The sequence below is a fragment of the Eublepharis macularius genome, chromosome 9 (genome assembly GCF_028583425.1).
Source record: "Eublepharis macularius isolate TG4126 chromosome 9, MPM_Emac_v1.0, whole genome shotgun sequence".
Classification (NCBI taxonomy): Eukaryota; Metazoa; Chordata; class Lepidosauria; order Squamata; family Eublepharidae; genus Eublepharis; species Eublepharis macularius.
In genome coordinates, this window is record NC_072798.1 from 95,808,111 (window position 1) to 95,823,143 (window position 15,033).

Consider the following 15,033-nt stretch of genomic DNA (forward strand, 5'->3'; position numbering starts at 1 on the left):
ACATCTGCTTGGCATGTCTGGGAGTGAACCTTTAAACAGCATAATACGTAGTTAAACTCTGAGCTGATCTTCAAGGTGGCGATGGAACAAAAGGGAGAGGGTTGGGTTTGTTTGTTTTTTGAGATTTTTATCCTCTGTTAGTAAGTAAACAGCATCTTCTTTCTCAGCATTGATTAGCCCTTCTTGGGTATGATGTTCAGAAACAGCTTCTTCAGTTCAAAAGTTGGATTCAGAAGGTTCTGTTATGAGGGTGATAGAAGGTCCAGAAGGGAGATAAGATGGGGACAAGCTGAAAGAGCTGGGCATGTGTAGCTAGAAAAGGTAAAGGGAAGGATTGGTATGTTAAAGGATGTCTGCACAGCTTATAGCAATAAAGAAGGGGGAGGGAATTGTCCTAACGATATTCAGTAATGGAACTATTTGATTGGGAAGACTGGGCAGTCCCATTCCTTGAAGGTTTATGAACAAAGACTAGACAAGTATATTTTAAGGATGCTGTAGGCACAGTTAAGAGAAAGAGTTGCGTTCTAAATTTCAGGTGCTTTCCCCCTTCTTTTATGACAAATAGTTCCCATCAGTGCAGACTAGGGGCAAGCAGGAACCAGGAATATGGTGGTTTATTGTGGTTCGTGGTTTGTCGCGTTTCACAAACCACGAACTGCCATGAACTTGCCCAGTTTGTGAACTGGTTCGTTGATTCATCACTTCCAGGGCTTCAGAAGGTCTGCAGAAAGCTCACACACACACCCCCGGTTGCCTAGGTAACAGATTGATCAGTGCTAGGCTGTCTGCAGTGACAAACCGAAAAATGAACCATACGAACCGCTCTATAGCTGTTCGTTACAGTTCATCAGAAATGAGCTCCAACGAACCGCTGGTTTGCAAACCAAAAAAACGGCTCGGTTCGTGACAAACTTTGGTTCATATTTCAGTTTGTGCCTCTCTAGTGCAGACCCAAAATCTACTTCAAACCCACCACCTTGTCTTTACCGAGCAGGCGATTCTCACATTACAGGTCTCCCTGACTCCTTGTATATGCTAAATGCTAAAAATTACATCTGTGTCCAGAAAAGATTAATGAGTGCAAGTGCAACTGCATATTTTTTTCATAAATCTGCTATTTATTGAAAGGAGTGATGCTGTGAAACTGCTCCTTGCTTCTCTGAACACTTTTGGGCTCTTTCAAGCCTCTCTTTGCAATCACAGAGGGTAGAAATTAGCTTCTAGTTTTTAAAACCCTGCACATTTTGTACCCAGTTAAAAATGTGTTCTTTTCCTGCAGTTCTGCAAAATACCTCAACCTCATAAAAATAAGAAACATATTGGACAACATGCACTTATTTTACATACCTATATGAAATATAAATATGATATATTGTATTATACACACTGTATAAGACATTACAGTAAGCCAGTTCCAGGTTGTTTTACTCAGAGTGAACTACATTATCTTAGACTAGGTATGATAGAAAAGATATGCCAGTGATACTAGAGAGTAAGATATGCCAGTGATGCTAAGAAGGGCTGTTAAAAACTACGTGTGCTGTCAGGTAAAGGTTCCTTCTGGGACTCCCCTTCACATCACCCAGACCCAACCCAAATATATGAAAATAAATCATGTGACTTGCTCAGGTCCATGGCCCGCTAGGGTGACCAGTGCCCCCAGAATTTTGTCCCCTTACTGGTTTCGAGGTGCACTTGCTCACATTCCAAGGAAATGCCTATAATGGGAAGCAAAAAAGGGGCTTTTTATACCTTTTAACACTGAAGAATTAAGAGGGACTGAGGAAAGCGGCTCAACTCTGTCCTCTGTGAATCAGCCACCAGTTCCATGTCACTGGAACAACTCTGACAAATGGAGCCCAGATGTCTTCTGAATGGGATATCTTAGGAGGAACATGGCTAGAGGCGGGCATGAACCAGGAAAATGGTGGTTCGTTGCAGTTTGTGGTTCGTTGCATGGTTCATTGCGTTTCATGAACCACGGACTGCCATAAACTTGCCTGGTTCACAAATTGGTCATTTGGTTTGTAGGTTTGTCACTTCCAGGGCTGCAGATGGTCTGCAGAAAGCTCATTCCCCCCCCCCATTGCCTAGGTAACAGATTGATTGGCGCCAGGCTTTCTGCAGTGACGAACCAAAAAATGAACCATATTAACAGCTCTAAAAATCACAGCAGTTCGTCATGGTTCGTCAGGAATGAGCTCTAATGAACCTCTGGTTCGCAAACCAAAAAAACAACCCAGTTTGTGATGAACTTTGGTTCGTATTTCGGTTTGTGCCCATCTCGAAACATGACATGTTATGTTTTCTTGTACATTTGCATAACTGCATCATGTCAGTCATAGTCCTTCATGTAGGATGAAATTTTTAAACTGGCTTTTGCCTGATCACTAGATTCTCAGGATCTTCCCCCTGTTAAGCTTTCCCTCTCCCCCGGGCTGGATCAGTTGGTGCATAAGTCCCCATACGGCATCTGTGTAGACAGTGGAAAACCCTTAGCAGTCCCAAAGGGCTTCAGGTTGCTCTTGAAGTGTAAAGAGCACATGGTTGCTGTTCTGATTTCTCGCATGAGTTGTGCATTATCTTCCTTGCAAGAGATGGGAGAAGCTGCCATGTTCTCCTCCTCCACCTTTCCAGGGCATAGGGGATGAAGACGGAAATGCACATTCTTTCCCACAGTTGTTTCAGGCTCACAAGAAGAAGCCTGTGTTTTAACCTTCATTCAGAAGCCACAGAAGAGCCACAGTTGATGCATCGTTTTCTTAGGTTCCAGAATTTTTTCAGCATGTTTAATGCCAAGGTTTATGGCCTCTGTGAATAAATTCATCCTGTGTTGCACAAAAACGGTATGCATGGAATAGGAAAGACTTTTATCGGTCATTCCTTTGGCACACTTGTGCTCTGCAGAAATATTCTGGTGGGGCCAGTTTCAGAGGGCAGCTAGTTACAAGTCCTTCTCAGACGTCTGTTCAGAAAGTACCAGTAATAATAATTTGACACTAATCCTGCTTGAGGGTCTTCCTCTTGCACTCCTTTGCGCATTTGCACTATCAGAGAGGATATAAACAGAGAGAAATTACAACCTTTCTAAAAGAAGGTACAACCCTCTTAGATCTCCTTATTGCATCTTCAGTTTCATTCATGCGATTGTAGCATATTAATTTGTGTTCATCTTAATTATTTTATACAGAAAGAGAGTTTGACCCAAATAAACACTGTGGAGTATTGGATCCCGAGACTAAGAAACCCTGCACGAGATCACTCACCTGCAAGGTAGCTTTCATCCTTTTCTGAAATAGGTGATGCTAAACTGTATTTTACATTTTTCACTAAATGGCTACTTGGAGTTATTTTATTTCGCTAAGATTGGCGCTTTTTGCTTTAGCTGCTAGGAAGATCAGAGCAAAGGAATCAGCCATTGATTCGCTGTGATTGCTTTTAGAAGGTTTTATTAATTTTAAAGGTTTTTTAGTAGTGCATTTTATGTGGTTTTGAAGTGTTTGATTACCTGATCATCTTGATTATGTATTATACTGACATTCGAGAGTGTTTTGATATTGTGAAGGCCAATGGCCATATACAGTAAAACGAATCTGAATCTGAAAAATCTGAGAATCTAGTTGGAGTAGCCATTCTTCTGATGGATGTATTTACCTAGCAATGAGTTCTCCCGTATTAGACCACATGGAGGATTTTGTATCATTATTATTCAAAAACTCAAGATAAAGGCATAACAAGATGGAGAGAGACAGATGAACTTTATATAGCAAAAGTTTGATCTCTCCCCATCTAGTTAGTAGCGAATGAAGGCTACTGAGGGATTAGTATTCCCTTAACAGCACTGTCGTCCTTAAAGCAGAATTAAATAAGTTGCCTTAAGCACCGTAAGTTCAATGGAAAATCACAAAAGAGGTTTGGCGGTACTGTCTTTGCCGTCCCAGACAGTGAAAGCTTGGCATGCCCAGAGGCACAAGTAGAGAAGGAGACACCTGCTCCTGTTCACTCTCTCCAGCTCTGGGTGGCAGCAGCATGAGTGAGGAGAGGAGAGGAGAGGAGAGCACACTTGCCACTCAAGCTGTTCTGGCCCCAAAGGGCTGCAGAGCGTGTGTGCCGTTGTCTCCTCTGTGATCTTTTTGACATGGTTCCCCGCACAGCCACTTTGGTTCCTTGGGCAGTGAAATAGCCCTGGTTACATAACAAATACTGAGAAATTACACAGGTTTAAAGCTGACAATGAAAACATTGAAATTGTTTGAGATTTTCTATTCCTTGGCTCAATCATCAACTAAAAGGGAGACTGCAATGAAGAAATCAGAAGAAGACTTGGAAGAGCAGCCGTGTGGGAACTAGAAAAGATCCTTAGAGATAAGGACGTCTCTGTGGGGATCAAGATGATCCACACTATAGTATTCCTCATTACTATGTATGGATGTAAAAGTTGGACAATGAAGAATGCTGACAGGAAGAAAATTGATTCATTTGAAATATGATGCTGGAGGAGAGTTTTGCAGGTACCAAGGGTGTCCAAAAAGACAAATAAGTGGGTTCTAGATCACATCAACCTGAATTCTCCCTAGAAGCTAAAATGACAAAGCTGAGGCTATTGTACTTTGGTCACATCATGAGAAGACAAGACTCTCTAGAAAAGTCAATAATGTTAGGAAAAGTGGAAGGCAGTAGGAAAAGAGGAAGACCCAACATAAGGTAACTTGACTCAGTAAAAGAAGCCACGTCCTCCAGCTCACAAGATCTGAGCAAGTCTGTTAATGATAGGATGTTTTGGAGGTCTTTCCTTCATAGGGTCACCATAGGTTGGAGACAACTTGACAGCACCTGACACACACGCACACACGTGTGTGCACGCACGCAACTTCTCCTTAGCAAATTGCAAAGAGCATGGTGGGCAGAGTGATATCGTTTCCTTCCTGGTTTAAAAGTCTTGGGGAAGTCATGTCCTACTTTAAGTGACCCGAACACTCCCTTTTTTATAACAAACAGCATAAATAAAATAGAGACATATTGTGGGGAAATGGTGATAGAAATGGCCAAATTCTTGGGAACCCTTGAAGAGCATTTGAAAGCTGCAGCTAGTGCAGAATGTCGCAGCAAGACTTCTGGTTGGGGCTAGCTGTTGGGAGCATGTGATCCCAGTATTGTCGCAATTATACTGGCTACCAATCTGCTCACAAGCACAATTCAGGGTGTTACTTTTGGCCTTTAAAGTTCTGCCTAGCTTGGGACTGGATATCTGAAGAACCTTCTTCTCACATACAGGGCTCATTTCGAGGGGGAACGCACACGAACGCAGTTCCGGCAGTTCCCCAAAGAGGTCACATGTCACGTGGCCCTGCCCACCTGACTCTCAGCCATTTTGGGCCCGTTTTGGCCTGGATTGGGGCCAAAACAGCCTGGATCAGGCCTCTGACAGGTGGTGGATTACTCTCCCGCTCATCAGCGGCCCAGTCCTGACCATTTTGGGCCCCTTTTCAGCCATTTTCAGCCCGTTTGCCATTTTGGGCCCAATTTCAGCCCTGAATGGCCAGGATTGGGTCCAAAACAGCCAGAATAGGTGATGTCAGGGGGTGTGGCATATGCAAATCAGTTATACTAATGACACACTTCCGGTGATGGCAAGAGGCGTGGCATATGCTAATGAGTTCCTCCAGCTCTTTTTTTACAAAATGACCCCTGCTCACATATGTTCCTGCCCAGGAATTAAGATCACAGGGAGGGGCCGTCTTGACTTGTCCCATCAGCGAAAGCAGGTTACCTGGTTGGGTAACACAAGAGAGGGCCTTTTTGGTGGCATCCCCATGATTTTGAAGCAGCATCCCCAGGGAGGTACACCTGGCCCCCCTCACTGCTGATCTTCAGGAGGCAGCTGAAGACCTTTTTGATTAGGACTGCTTTTAATTAATTTTGTTTTTATGTTTATTGGCGGTCCTAAATTGTATTATTAAACTTTGTTATATTCGTTTTATTATTGTTATTTAAATTGTAAGCCACCTTGAGTTCCTGCAAGGTAGGAAGACAGCTAAAAAATGTTTTAAATAAATAAACCCCATCTGCTCTGCTCTACTAATTGAAAGAACCACTCTTCCCTGGTGCTTGCAGGTGAAAAAGAATCCCATTAAACATTTATTTCATAGTAAGAGTATTATTGTAAGCACTTGATTGCAATCAGTCTCTGTTGTCGTTGTAAGATTGCCAGGCACCTCTCAAGAGACTCCACTTCACGAGTAAAAGTTCTTTATTGATAAGATGCCAGTATCATACACTTACGCCATCCTTGCTAGGACTGGTGGCTACAGCAAGTACCAAGCAGATATAGGTTCCCGAAGGCTACTCCTAATTTCCCCCACCTTCTTCTAACAGTTCTCTAACTCTGCAAGCAGGAAAACAGGCTGTGTGATTCATGGACTTCTCAAGGTTAGACAGGCTCCCAAACTTGGGAGAGATTACAACAGGAACAATTACCTCCTGTTCTCAGTTTCCCACCCTGGGTTCAAGTAACAGAATCACCCCAACAGCATCAGCTTCAGCTGCAGGGGGTATTGAATATGACAGGTGATCCTGAACACCTGAAAATTGTTTAATTGAATGTATTCCACATAGATGATAATGATATTTATTACTATTATTTATTTATAGTCGGCCTTTCTTACAGAGTGTCAAGGCAGATCACATTAAAAACAATACAGAACGTGTAATGCACTGTAAATGAAACTTAGATATGAAATTAGAGAACAATGCACTGAAAACAATTTTACATACAATAAGACATCATAATACAAAAAACGAATGCAACAGAGATGAATTGCAAACATTGAGAACAGGAAAATAAAAAACAGTGTTAATTTATACAAGGAACAAAGTAATAAAAATACTTCTAAATGTTTAGACATTTAGATGCCTTTTTCCCTCTTATAAATATGCCTTCCTGAGAAATTGCATTTTACCTGTTCTAAAGAATGATAAAAACGATTAAGAGATAAGAGGGATTTCTTGGGAAAGATCATATGAAAACTTGATGTCTGTTATAATAACCATAATTGCCAGAATAATGGTATAAAGTATCGAAAATATCTAATTTGATGAGGCTTATAAACAGAGAAAATTCTGTGCTTTAGAACAATTATTGCAGATTTACCAGACTTTCTCAAATTGCAGGGTATGTTGAGCTTGTGCTATTAGTGGAGTATATGGTGCTTTAGGAAATGGTAAGTAGACAATTTCACACGAGTTGCCATGTTAGTCGATTCAATGGGAATCCAGTGGCACCTTAAAGACTAACTAGTGTTTATTCTGTCATAAACTTTTATCAGTCTGAGCCTCCTTCATAAGATGTGCTCCAGGGCCACTGGACACCCAATGTCACTTTAGCAAGTAGTTTCCATGGCAAGTATTCCTGTCACCAAAATTATGTTTCATTAAACAGTATTGAGAATCAGCGTGATGTAGTGGTTAGAGTACTGAACTGGCATCTGGGAAGCTCAGGCTCACATTCCCTACTGTGCCGTGGAAGCTTGCTGGGTGATCAGAAAATACGACTTTTATACATCCTAATGCTCAGGGCTTTTTTTCTGGGAAAAGAGGTGGTGGAACTCAGTGGGTTGCCCTCAGAGAAAATGGACACATGGCTGGTGGCCCCGCCCCCTGATCTCCAGACAGAGGGGAGTTGAGATTGCCCTCCGCGCCATGGCGTGGAGGGCAATCTAACCTCCCCTCTGTCTGGAGATCAGGGGGCGGGGCCACCAGCCATGTGACCATTTTCAAGAGGTTCTGGAACTCCGTTCCACCGCGTTCCCGCTGAAAAAAAGCCCTGCTAATGCTTTTCATCATCTTCTTTTAAAGACTCATTCGCTTAATCATCGGCGAGCAGTTCCAGGCCGCAAGAAACTGTTTGACGTCCTTCTAGCAGAACACAAAGCCCGATCCCGGGAAAAAGAAGGGGCAAAAGATAAGGAGCATCCACAGTCTCTTAGGGAAATGCAGCAGAGCCAACCTGTACCAGCACAAGACTCTTTATCAGGAACTTCAGTAAACTCTGGGCAAGAACCTAAAGGGACATCGCCTGCAAAATCTAGACCACCCAATTCATTATTTCCTAGGTGAGTGGCCTGCCCAGGCAAGGGATTCTGGAATGCCTGGAGTGTAAGTCAGCTGGATCAGTCACAGCTTCTCGGAGCTCTCTCAGCCCCACTCACCTCACAGGGTGATTGTTTTGGGGATGATAATAACATACTTTGTAAACTGCTCCGAGTGGATGTTAAGTTATCCTGAAGGGCGGTGTTGTTGTTGCTGCTGTTATTATTCTTCAAGCAATGGCAATAAAATAATGCCACTCGTGAGAATGGGACGTACACTCCCATGTTGGATCCAGACAGTTCTTTATTGCTAGAAGGCACAGCGGAATGGAACTTCCCTCTACTGCAGCAGCCTGCAGATCTCCCTGAAATGTTGCTCCTGTGGGAACAGGGGGCCTTTCAGGGAGCCAGATGGGCTGTGGCCGCACGGGGGAGAGTTAGGGAAAAGTCCATCCCGTTGATGAAAGTGCATTTTGTTAACATAAGCCAATTTTGTATCTAACCTATTAGCTCTATGTTTAAATTTCTTTTAAAAAATTGTAATGTGTGAAGTGGTCCTTAGATACTTGATTTTACAAAGGTCTATTACCGAGCAGCATGGCCGAGTAGAACTGTCTCTGAACTGTGTCACTCCCTGTAGAAAAACACTTCGGGGTGGAGGATCCAGCTCTGCTGCCAGAGAATTTGAGGTCTGATACAAATTAACTGTGCAAATCACATTAATCTGTATATATTTACATCGCATATGTTTGCAAACTTGAGGGTTTGGAGGGTAGGAGGTGTGTTTTTTAAGACTAGAACAGAGGCTGTAAAACATATTCGGACATTAGGGCAGGGGAGAAATTGGAACTGGGGGTTGTAGAGAACATGAGCTTGGGTGCAAAGGATTAATTGATTTCTAAATCTCCCACTCCATCTGGTTCCAAATCTGTTGACCGGAACCAGTTCTTGCGTCCAAGCTGCTCTCTGCTTGAAATATGCACCTTTCTCATGCATATATGAGAATTAGAGTGGAAATGATCAAGAATTTCATAATTCAGTGCCCAGTAAAGGCCCTGGTGGTTTCCAGACTCATCAGTCGAGTACACTGTCCTTCCTCCAGGAAGCGCAGAGCAGTGTATAGGGCGCTCCCTTGTCCACGCCTCTTGATTTTGAGTGTAGGCTTCCTTTCCCCCTGTTGCTTCTATAAGAGATCTTTATTCTGACCTCAGTCTTCTGACAGTTGTCTAAAGGATCACGTTTGGCGTTTGCATACGGACAGCATGTAAAGGTGCATATCCTTGTTTTTTAAAAAGTTCCTTATTTAACTTGTGTTACAAATTATATCTCAGTTCTATACACGTCCATTCAGAAGTCAGTCTTGCTGTGTTGTGGGGGGGGAGGGGCTTATTGCAGAGGGTCGGTAGGCTTTGCAGTCTTTGGCTCTTGCTCAGTCGGGAGGAAATCCTTTTGAACTCCGTGGGATTAGTTCCTGAGTAAGCATTTTTAGGATTGGACTGTAAACCTCTTAGCTTGGAAGGCTATGGAGCCTCAAATCATTGTTGATCATTCAACTTAACCTTAACAATCTTTTTTAGACCCTCCTCTACAAATAGCATAAATAGTACCAGTTCTTCAAACCACAGTGGGTATGCGCAGGAAGTGCCTTTGACTTCCATGTCGGGAGACTTGCCTAGTCGATTATCTAGCGATGAAGGGGAATTGGATGGATCTGAAGAATCTGAAAAATTAGACTGCCACTATTCTGGACACCATCCACGGCCTCTTGGGGTATGTCTCTTCCATGTATTTTGCCCTGTCAACTTGGTTATTCGTTGTTCTCAAGTTTACGGTAGTGAAGTGTTGATTGGCCCTCACTGGGTGACCTGGAGAAAGTCATGATCATTCAACCAGATTTAACTTGTAGAGTTGTTAGGTTAAGCAAGCATTATGAAATGCTCTGCATACCTAAGTCAGTAGAGTTGTTAATAATGACTAATATCGCCTCTCGCATACCTACTCTGTGCCTTAAACCATGCTCTGTATTAGAACTGAGAGTGGTCACTTCTTTGGTCACATTAATCACTGCCAGTGTGCCATGGTGTTGATGGTGGAGCAATGTAGATGCCACCAAAACAAAGTAGTAGTACGGCAGCCACATAGCTAATAAAATTGTATCTTCTAGGCATTTGTGTGCTTGTGGAGTCCTGCGTGGCTGCTTCTACCCATTTTGGTCATGAAGTAGTTGTTCTATATTCTAGTAGAGTGTGCATTCACAGTAAATCAGTGACCAGAATTATTTTTTTTACAGCAGCACAAATTTGGGAAAGTAGACGTGCAAACCATTTAATGTGATAATAGGCTGCTTTCAGACATAGACATGACGACACACTGCAGCGTGGGAGCAGGCAGGAATGGTGTCCACACAGCCCTATCTGTTCCTGCCCCACTTGCTGCTTCCGCCAGTTCCAACTCCTGCTCCTCTTTTCCCCCATCACATTTGTGCAGAAGTGCAGGCATAACTATGATGTTGGTGGGGATGTGTGTAGGCCGGGAGGGGCGCTTTCCTCTCACTTTTTCTTTCTCTTCTGTAGAGATGGGCATGAACCGGAAAAAAATGAACTGTGCGGTTCGTGGATTGTCACATTTCACGAACCACAGACTTTCACGAACCTGCCCTGGTTTGCAAACCGGTTCATTTGGTTCGTGAAAACATCACTTCTGGGCCAGCAGCAGGTCTGCAGGAAATCCATCCCCTGTTGCCTATGAAAGTGATTGATTGGCGCCAGGCTGTCTGCAGTGACAAACCAAAAAACGAAGTAAATGAACCAGCCTAAAGTTCATGGCGGTTCATCAGAAATGGGCTCTGACGAACCACTGGTTCGCGAACCACGAACTGGCCTGGTCTGTCACAAACTTTGGTTCATATTTCAGTTCATGCCCATCTCTGCTAAAGAGTGATTTGGCATGGAAATGAAAACAAAAAGCCCTTTGAAGGGCTAAAAGGGGGAGAGGAATGGCCCCGTTAAACTGAAGACAAAACACGTTTTGTTCTTCTCCAGATGGCAGAGGAAGGCCCCAGGAATATTGTGAACTGTGCTTAGAATGAGCGCAGTGTTATATGGAGGGTCCCCATTAATTGTGGGGGCACTTCTTGAATTCCATGTGGGGGGAAAAACCCCTGTGTGGATGCAGCCATTGGTCAGTCAGTTCAGGAAAATAGCTGTCTGTTCAGAATTATTCTAGCAATTCCAAATTCCTATGATGTGTTACTTAATGACATTATTTTAGATTCTACAGACAAAAGAATTTGACCTTTTTTTCCCTTAACCGATTTAGTTTTGTTCATTTGGAAGTCACCTGATGGGAAGAGGGTACTACGTCTTCGATAGAAGATGGGATCGTTTTCGACTTGCGTTAAATTCTATGGTAGAAAAACACTTGAATTCCCAGATGTGGAAGTAAGCAAGCAATTTATGCTTTCTGAGTCTCTCTTCTGCGTTTCTAACTTTTGGCTGATCATGGACAATGTTAATGAAGCTGAAAAAGAGAACGCGCTCTAATACCATAAATAATGTTACTGTGTTAGTGCCAGCGATTCAGAACCTGCACTATGATGGAGTAATCATCGTAATTGTGTTTTGAAGCAATGTTATGGTCTGCTGTGTGGTCTGGCTTTCCCCACCCAACCTCCGCACACCTAGGAAAAGTAAAGAGTCCAGCAGTACCTTTAAGACCAACTAACTTTATTGGAGTGTAAGCTTTCGAGAACCACAGCTCTCTTCGTCAGATGCATCGTGAGATTAGTTTTAAAGATGCTACTGGACTCTTTACTATTTTGCTACTACAGACTAACACCGCTAACTTTTCTGGATCTATGACCAGGAAAAGTAGAACGCCAAATCCTAGAATGTTGACTTGTCTTTAGCTGTAGCTTAGAAATGGAAACTGAGGCTATTTAGGTGTTGTGATGGGTACATCAGTGGAGACATCAACTCCAAGAATGATGGCAGTGAGGACTGTGAAGAAAAGGAATTTAAAATAACACCGACAGTGTCATTGTATCATTCTGTGGCACAGATGCTCAAGTAGTTTGCCGCTTGCCTCTTCTCAGAAAGGGTATTAAAGAGATGGGAAAAGTGCAGAAAAGACCAAGCAGATCAAAGTGTTTCCCTGATAAGGAAAAGGCTGTAGCATTTGAGTTTTTTCAATCCCGAATCAAAAGGTTGGGTTCAATCCAGTTGAGGGCAGGTGCGACCTTGAGCACAATTAAAACATGGTACAGACAGGGATTTTTTTCAGGGGGAACGTGGGGGAACAGAGTTCCAGAACCTCTTGAAAATGGTCACATGGCTGGTGGCCCCGCCCCCTGATCTCCAGACAGAGGGGAGTTGAGATTGCCCTCCACGCCGGCGCGGAGGGCAATCTCAACTCCCCTCTGTCTGGAGATCAGGGGGCGGGGCCACCAGCCATGTGACCATTTTCTCCGAGGGCAACCCACTGAGTTCCACCACCTCTTTTCCCAGAAAAAAAGCCCTGGGTATAGAGAAACCAAGGAAATGATAGTGGATATGGGAGGTATGCATTGACTTCCCATTCTCTGTAGTGCCCCCTCCCATCAGTCCAGTTCATAGGTTACTGTGAGCACATTTTGCCTGTTCGTGTACATCTTGCCTGCTCGTGTGTGCCTGTGTTAGTAAGAAAAAGCCAATGCGTGTTCACTTCAAATAAAACCGGTGGGGATGAGTGTCTGAATAAATGTGGGTTTAAATCACATATTCAGCCGTATGTGCATTGAAAATAACATGAAAATTACTCAAAGAAAAATCAAGCATACACCACACACACACACATTGTACATGTATTTACAGACCCTTATGAACAGGGCTTTGAGCTGTATGGGCAGCTGTGTGCTTCTGTAGTGGAGATAACGGAAATACTGCTCTGTAGGTCCTGCAGGCCTCGGGGCAGGAGGGAATGCTTCCCTACTTGGCGGGATTCTGTCTAGGATTGGGATAGTCCTTGCACGGCTTTCTATTTGTCACTCTCGTCACTTTAGAAGCATACAGGTTTCATTTTAACCCAGCATTGCCGTGGCTATCCAGAATTTGGGTAGGAGCTAAAATTTTGCACAGGTTTCATCACTGAGTGTGCCCCAGTATTAAAACTGTAGGACTCTGAGCGAAAATCCAAACATCACAGATTGGACATCCCATCCACATGGGAACACATGAAGCTGCCTGTTACTGAATCAGGCCCTTGGTCTGTGTAGATCAATATTGTCTATTCAGACTGGTTTCGGCTTTCCAAGGTCTCGGGTCAAGGTCTTTCCCAACACCTACTACCTGATCTTTAACTGGAGATGCTGGGGATTGAACTTGGGTCCTTCTGGATGCTGAGCAGGCGCCCTTCCACTGAGTCCCAGACCCTCCCTTTTTTGTGGTTGGTTTTTATTTTATTGCTCAGTCCTAGGAAGGCTGTTCTTCCCCGTATAACATTTGGCAGAAGAAACGTGTATGATGTGGTAACAAAATGTCTCTGAACTTCAATGCGAGTATGTGTGTGTTTTTTCTTTCACATTTTAGGAAAATCCCTCCTGCGGTCGATAGCCCTATGCCCTCTCCAGCAGCACATATCACAAGCCCTTTCCCAGCATCGGTTTTGCAGCCTTTCAGCAACCCTAGTTCAGCGTATATTCCCTCGGCGCCAGTGAGCTCAAGAATTCCTTCTTCCTACATAATGACTTCAGCCATGGCCTCCAGTGCAGCTTTTGCAACAACGTCTGATACAAATTCCATGACGTCACATGCCGCCACTTTCCCCCACGTTGCTGCCAGTCTGAGTATCGTCGACTCGACTTTTAAGACTCCATCAGCCATGTCGCCGGCACCGGCCGTCATTCCTTCCCCATCCCACAAGCCATCCAAAACAAAAACCAGCAAATCCTCAAGAGTCCGAGATCTGTCCTGCCGCAGCGACGAGTCTTCGAATAACAAAAAGAAAAGGCCACCGTCTTCTTCCTCCACGCTGTCCTTGCAGACTTCCTCTTCCTCGTCTTCATTTTCAGGGTCCCACAAAAAGAACTGTATCTTGAACCCAAGTTCCGCTTTGAACTCTTACCAGGCGACATCTTCCTTTAACAGTATGTCTGTGCACAGCACAAACAATGGAACAACCCCACTCAGTGCCAAATTGGAGCCCTCAGGACGGACTTCGTTATCAAGTAGCTCAACAGACTCAGTGAAACACATGAGCATTGTAGTCAGCAGTATTGACTCCTCTAGCTTGTCTATTCCTTCCCTCGTTCATCATTCTGGGGACCACTCCCTGGGAGCACACAATGCAGTGTCTTCTCTACCCCTTTGTTTTGACAAATCAGAAGGGAAAAAGCGTAAAAACTCTAGTTCTAGTAGCAAAGCCTGTAAAATCACTAAATTGCCTGGTATGAATAGTGTTCATAAAAAGAGCACTGCCAACCTTATTTCTACGGTGCCAGATACTCCAAACAGTTCCATCTCTCGACAGGTAAGGAATTCTTCCATTTCTCTTAGTAAACAATTCAGAGGTTGCCTTCTTTCTGCTTTTCTGTGACGTTTGAGGCCATCTTTTCAATCTGTTACGGAAAACAAGAAGAGCCTTGCTGGATCAGGCCAGCGGCCCATGCCCAGCATCCTGTTTTACCCAGTGGCCAACACACAGGGCAGCGTCCAATGTCTTCTCTTGGTATTGCTTCCTGGCATTGGGTTCCAAAGGATTAACTGGCTCTGAATGTGGAGATTCCTCTTATTAACCATGGTGCAGTGCCCCTTGGTGGACTTCTTCATGAATCTCAACCAATCAGTCATTTATTACGGTTGCAAGACCAGCCAAGTTAAGTACAGATAAAAAAGAACAGTTTTTAAATACTTAAAATGAACACACAAAAGATGATTACACACACGCCTAACTAGTTTCCATACAGTGT

The 15,033-nt window shown here is 43.7% G+C and overlaps 1 protein-coding gene across 3 annotated transcripts in view; it reads left to right on the forward strand.

Annotated features, from left to right (window-relative positions):
- The window catches only part of ATXN7L1 (ataxin 7 like 1), a 92,650-nt gene that overhangs the window by 70,917 nt on the left and 6,700 nt on the right, over positions 1–15,033 (forward strand). For all 3 annotated transcript variants that reach the window (XM_054989116.1, XM_054989114.1, XM_054989115.1), the window contains 5 exons: positions 3,194–3,276; positions 7,858–8,114; positions 9,668–9,860; positions 11,409–11,530; positions 13,655–14,594. In XM_054989116.1, the coding sequence (XP_054845091.1) occupies positions 3,194–3,276; positions 7,858–8,114; positions 9,668–9,860; positions 11,409–11,530; positions 13,655–14,594 (1,595 nt within the window). The remainder of the gene's footprint in view (positions 1–3,193; positions 3,277–7,857; positions 8,115–9,667; positions 9,861–11,408; positions 11,531–13,654; positions 14,595–15,033) is intronic.